Source organism: Simochromis diagramma, unplaced genomic scaffold (genome assembly GCF_900408965.1).
Source record: "Simochromis diagramma unplaced genomic scaffold, fSimDia1.1 OVJJ01000009.1, whole genome shotgun sequence".
NCBI classification, from domain to species: domain Eukaryota; kingdom Metazoa; phylum Chordata; class Actinopteri; order Cichliformes; family Cichlidae; genus Simochromis; species Simochromis diagramma.
Window position 1 is genome coordinate 43,151 of NW_024387216.1, and position 6,000 is coordinate 49,150.

Below are 6,000 nucleotides of genomic sequence, written 5' to 3' on the forward strand. Positions count from 1 at the left end.
GAGGTGACGGGAGCCACCAAGCCGAAGGAGTCCTATCCTATCAGGCTTGGTTAGTCTGTGGGACTTTGGAGGCAGCTGACAGGTACCAACAGGCCAAGTGGAAGGGGGCTCGGGCAGTGGCTGAAGCAAAAACTCAGGTGTGGGAGGAGTTCGGAGAGGCCATGGAAAAAGACTTTCGGGCTGCCTCGAAGAGATTCTGGCAAATCGTCAGGCGACTCAGAAAGGCAAAATGGTGTTCATCCTACACTGTGTATAGTGCGGGTTGAGCTCTACTGAGTTCAACTGGGAAAATAGTCTGGTGTTAGAAGAAATACTTTGAAGGCCTCCTTAATCTGGAGATGATGGGAATGACCTGCCAATCTCCAGGGACGAGGTCACTGAGGCAGTTAAACAACTCCTTGGTGGCAGAGACCCTTGAAGGTGGTTAAGGTTTGTCCCGAGTTCCTGAAGGCTCTGGATGTTGTATGGTTGACACCCCTCTGGAATTTTGCATGGAGATCAGGGGCAGTACCTCTGCATGGGCAGACCGGGATGGTGGTTTCCATCTTTAAGAATGGTGACCCGAGGGTATGTTTCAACCATAGGGGGATCACACTCCTCAGCCTCCCTGGGAAGGTCTGTGCCAGGGTGCTGGAAAGGAGGGTTCGTCTATGAGTCAAACCACAGATACAGGAGGAACAATGCCGTTTTTCATCCTGGTTGTGGAACACTGGATAAGGTCTTTATCCTCTCAAGGATACTTGAGGGTGCATGGGAGTTTGCCCAACCAGTCTACATGTGTTTTGTGGACTTGGAGAAGGCATTTGACCATGTCCCTCGGAGTGTCCTGTGTGAGGGGGCTCCAGGAGTATGGGGTGTATGTTGGCTTCACTGGGCGATGGCCTCCAGCTTGCTTTGGAATGGCTCGTAGCTGAGTGTGAACAGGTGGGAAGAGCACCTCCAAATCTGTGGCCATTGTCCTCAGCCAGAAAAGGGTGGAGTGCCCACTCCAGGTCAGGGACTAGTTCTTGCCCCAAGTGGAAGAGTTTAAGTATCTCAGGGTCTTTTTCACAAGTAACGGGAGAAGGGAGCGGGAGATCGACTGATGGATTGGTGCTGCCGCTGCAGTGATGCAGAGACTTTACCAGTCTGTTGTGGGGAAGAGAGAGCCGATCATAAGAGCAGAACTCTCAATTTACTGGTCAATCTATGTCCCAACCTTAACCTATTGTCACGGGCTGTGGGCAGTGACCTAAAGAACAAGACTGCGAATACAAGCGGCAGAAATGGGCTTCCCCTGAAGGGTTGCTGGCCTCTCCCTTAGAGATAGAGTGAGAGGTTCAGCCATCCGGGAGGGGCTCAGAGTAAATCCACTGCCCCTCCACATTAAAGGAGCCAGTTGAGGTGGTTTGGGCACCTGACAAGGATGCCTCCTGGATGAGGTGTTCCGGGCATGTCCCATCAGGAGGATACCCCGGGGCAGACCCAGAACATGCTGGAGGGATCAGATCTCTCGGCTGGTGTGGGGACGCCATGGTGTTTCCCCGGACAAACTGGGAGAGGTGGCTGGGGAGAGGTTGGGGCTTTTCTTCTTGGGCTGCTGAGCTCCGTGACCCGGTCCCAGATAAGCGGAAATAGATGATGGATGGATGGATGGATGGATGAATGAAGGTCAGAGTTTGAATCAGTCATAAATAATTAAATAGAGTGGTGTAGTGACCAGGGGAAATTCTAGGATCAGAGCTCTTGGGGGGGGGGGGGGGGGCAAGATAAACTTTACTAGTCACGATAAGACTTCTCCCCTGGCTCTGTCAGTCACTGCATCCTTAAATGTCTCCAGTTGTCCCCAAGTTCTCTCTGACTGTCTCCTTGGTGCATTTAAACCCCTGTTCCTCCCTGTCCTCTGTTATCAGTCATCATAATTTTACCATCTCTATGCAAGTCTGCAAATTTCTTTATTAAATCATAAGATTCTTAAATTCATCAAAAAACATATCCTAACCTTAACTACTTTACTGGGGAAAGTGATGAATGATGATCATAGTAAGTAAGAAGTAAACTGAGTGCATTTTTTTGGACAGACATTCACTTTTAATGTGTATGTATAATACAATACAGATATATGAAAATAGACTCCAAAAAAGAGTCCTTGAAATGTACAAATGTAAAAAATATTGAGAAAAAAAATATAAAAATGGAAGCAACTTTGTCTATGGTACAATGTATGAAAATATCTTTACTGCAGCTACTATGGCTCTGCAGATTTATTTCTTTTATTTCAACCTATGTCACCTCACCTTGAATTTGGCAAATTATCTTGGTGGTAAACTCTCTCAAGCAGTTTAACAGTTTCTGTTGTGCCTGTCACTAATCCCTGTCTTTTTCCATACCTGGTTCTTCCTGACCTTGCACTTTCTCCTCATGTTCCTCTCTTTCCTCTCTCCCTCTTTGGAATGACAATCATACACAAATAGATTGTATTCAATTAGGTGAAAAAATTGGATTAATATGAAAAATATATATATATTATTAAGATCATTAATAAAAAAATTCCTCTCTCAGTGTACTTTCAACCAAAAGGCAAATAACCAAACCACATGTACATCTATTAAAAGATATAAATATTGAAACACTGATCCAACGTTATCCTTTATTGACGGATCATTTGTTCTTACACTTTTACTTGAATGTGGCTCCTGGGTTTCAAAATAACCAGCTTCTCTTATTCCATTTCAAACAGGACAGTGGTAACAACAGTAGGCTACAAATGATGGGGTGGGTGCAGTTTTCTCTGTGGTGGGGTCGAGTGGGCTGTCCCGGACTCTGTGGGGCCGGTACTTGTTTTCTTTTTTCTTTCTCAACAGGTGATACAGGTGATTGATATATGTATTTTTTGTCTGCTTATTCTGTTGGTTTTTGTTTTTTGCCCTTTATCCCCGTCCCTCTTCTGAAGCAACCCCAAAAATGGGCTAAAATCGCCCCTGGTACTGACAGATCCAGGATCAGTCCTAATCATCAGCAGGTTGATCTCCATATGGATTGACAGTCCAAAATGTTCTGTTGGACTGTTTCTTTATCAGTGTCTAACATTATGTGTATGAGAGCCATGTAATGTCCATGTGTGCATGCTGAAAGAGACTGTGCTGGTCTGACCGCCCTCCTCCTTTCAGGGTGGAGCCTGCTGGAATGCAATGGTTGAGGACAGGTCTCAGGAAGTGTAAGTGTGTTTTAATGGGATTCATGAAAACAAAACAGCACACATTAAATCATCTTCAAACTGTCACATCACTCATTCACATCTGTGATGTCAGGAGTCATCATCAAAGTGTCAATCAATGAACAGATGATGGATCAATAACTGCAGCTGGATTGTGTTTGTTTTCTCCATCAGATTCCTGTCAACTCACAATCGACACAAACACAGTGAACACAAAGCTCCAACTGTCTGACAACAACAGGAAGGTGACGCAGGTGATGGAGGTTCAGTCATATCCTGATCACCCAGACAGATTCGATCACTGGGTTCAGCTGTTGTGTAGAAATGGTCTGACTGGTCGTTATTACTGGGAGGTCGAGTGGAGAGGATATGTTTATATTTCAGTGAGTTACAGAGGAATCAGAAGGAAAGGAGACAGAACTGACTGTGGGTTTGGATGGAATGATCATTCGTGGAGTCTGGAGTGCTCTGATAGATTTGATTACCATGTCTGGTATAATAACAGATACACATACATCTCCTCCTCCTCCTCCTCCTCCTCATCTGTCTCCAACAGAGTAGCAGTGTATGTGGACTGTCCTGCTGGCACTCTGTCCTTCTACAGAGTCTCCTCTGACACTCTGATCCACCTCCACACCTTCAACACCACATTCACTGAACCTCTTTACCCTGGATTTAGAGTCGGTCTGGGTTCCTCAGTGTCCCTGTGCTGAGTGGAGTGTAAAGAGTGTCCTCCTGTTAGAGAAACACTCTGACTGTTGAACAGATAGTTCAGTCTGTACATGTCTGTCTCTTTCACACAGAAACACGTTTTCAGATTCATGGATTCTATCAGTTGATGTTTGAAACTTGTCTAAATGATTCCTTGTGAACTTCTTCCTTTTTAGTCCTTTTAAAGACGGCAGCGCGACATCTGGCCAATCAGTGGAGAAAGTTAAGGTGACCCACAGCTATTGAAAGAATTGCATACATGCTTACAGTACAATTTACCACATATTAAAGGCCTGTGTGTGCCCTCAGCAGCCTGCTGCATTGGAGTTTGCCTGGTAACAGTTGACTCAAACGGAGTCAGGACGTATATTTCTAAAATGTCTTTGTTTGTCGAGTGAGGTCATGCACTGAGGTAAAGACACACGGGCTACCTGCACACATGCACAGTATATAGACTTGTTTTGCTTGTAAACGGCATGCTCATGTTCTGTTCTGAAGTGCAGTAAGTGAAATAACAGGAAGCATCTGGCGGTGGCGGAGGAACAGAGGAAGGAACTGTTCTTTTTTAGAATATGTCCGAGTTGGAATTACTGGAACTCATGCATGTTTATTTATCTGCTCTGACACATAATGCTCGTCATCAACTATGTTATATATATGACACCCCATTTATTGTCCGGAGAAGATCAATGCTGTTTGAGTGATTGTGCTCGACTTCCCACATACATGTGTTTTAATAAAATCATTGTTTTGACGCACAATGGACCCCCAGTCGTATGTCTCTTCCCTCAAATACAAATCAGGACACTCCCATCATTCCAGGACCAGGTGCTTTCATTCCAACCTACATGTTGTTTTTGGGTCTTTTTCCACTTAAAGCTTCTCACTGAATTTCAGTATGTTGTGTTTCTCTGAAGCTCAGTTCACAACCAGCTCCTCTGCATTTTCAACAAGTCTGAGGTCATTATAATGATTTCAAATGTTTGATTTCTCTTTCTTAATGGGATGTTTCCATCATGGCTGAATAATTGGACATCCAATATTACTTAATGTATCAAATATTAAAAACAATGAGCATCTCCCATGTTTCTGTCATTCTATAAAAAGAGCTGCTTTTAAAACTGATCCAATCAAAGAAAAAAACATGAACTTCCATATTGATCAGATCATTAAGTACAGCTCTTATCTCTCTCCCTGAACTCTTCATGGATGGTGATTTGTGGCCCTCTGCTGGTGAGAAGATGAACTGCATGATATTAAATTCAATTCAATTTTATTTATATAGCACCAAATCGCAACAGCAGTTTCCTCAAGGCGCTTTATATTGTACAGTAGATCGTACAATAATAGATACAGAGAAAAACCCAACAATCATATGACCCCCTATGAACAAGCACTTTGGCAACAGTGGGAAGGAAAAACTCCCTTTTATTTATTTTTTTTATTTATTTATTTTTTTTGCCTGTCCCGTTTGGCTCTTTTGCCATGAGAATTATTCTCTAAAGGCAAAGAAAGATGCCCAACGGATTTACTTTACCAAATTGACCATCCCAGCCTTGCCATAATGGTCCATTTGATTCACCTTTTATTGTTTATTTTATTTTCACTTGCTGAATACGGGACAGACTTGACTGGGGGAAAGAAGGGGAGCAAGAAAGAGGGAAAGAGAAACAGCTGAGAAGAGGGATGGGGGATATATCGATATATCGATCACCTAAATCACCTTTTGAGAAAGAAAAAAGAAAACAAGCAGAAGAGAACAAGAGTAATAGAATAAACAACATCACAAGGATATATGGGAATATGACAGTAAATAATAAATATTAAACATTATTGTGCAGCACATAAGATCAACAGGACACAGTGTTCTTTGAGGTAGGAGCCAAAAAGGGTGTAGTTTGTGGGTGTGATCACCCGTGTGTACACCTGTGAGCTTGTTTTTTTAAAAGGTCCCTTCATGTAATGATCTGCTAGAGGGTGGGGGGGCACAGCCCCATCCTCCAGGGCATGAAGCAGGTATGGAGGAGATCAAAACTCCAGACATCCAGAGGCCCCCAGAACACAAGAGACCAAGGAAGACCAACAGAGGGGCA

The 6,000-nt window shown here is 43.7% G+C and overlaps 1 protein-coding gene across 1 annotated transcript in view; it reads left to right on the top strand.

Moving 5' to 3' along the window:
• The window catches only part of LOC120746533 (NLR family CARD domain-containing protein 3-like), a 29,891-nt gene extending 25,093 nt beyond the window's left edge, over window positions 1-4,798 (top strand). The window contains exons 9-10 of the mRNA XM_040051958.1: window positions 3,150-3,196; window positions 3,371-4,798. Of these exons, the coding sequence (XP_039907892.1) occupies window positions 3,150-3,196; window positions 3,371-3,909 (586 nt within the window). The 3' untranslated portion in view covers window positions 3,910-4,798. The remainder of the gene's footprint in view (window positions 1-3,149; window positions 3,197-3,370) is intronic.
• The last annotated feature ends 1,202 nt before the right edge of the window (window positions 4,799-6,000 follow it).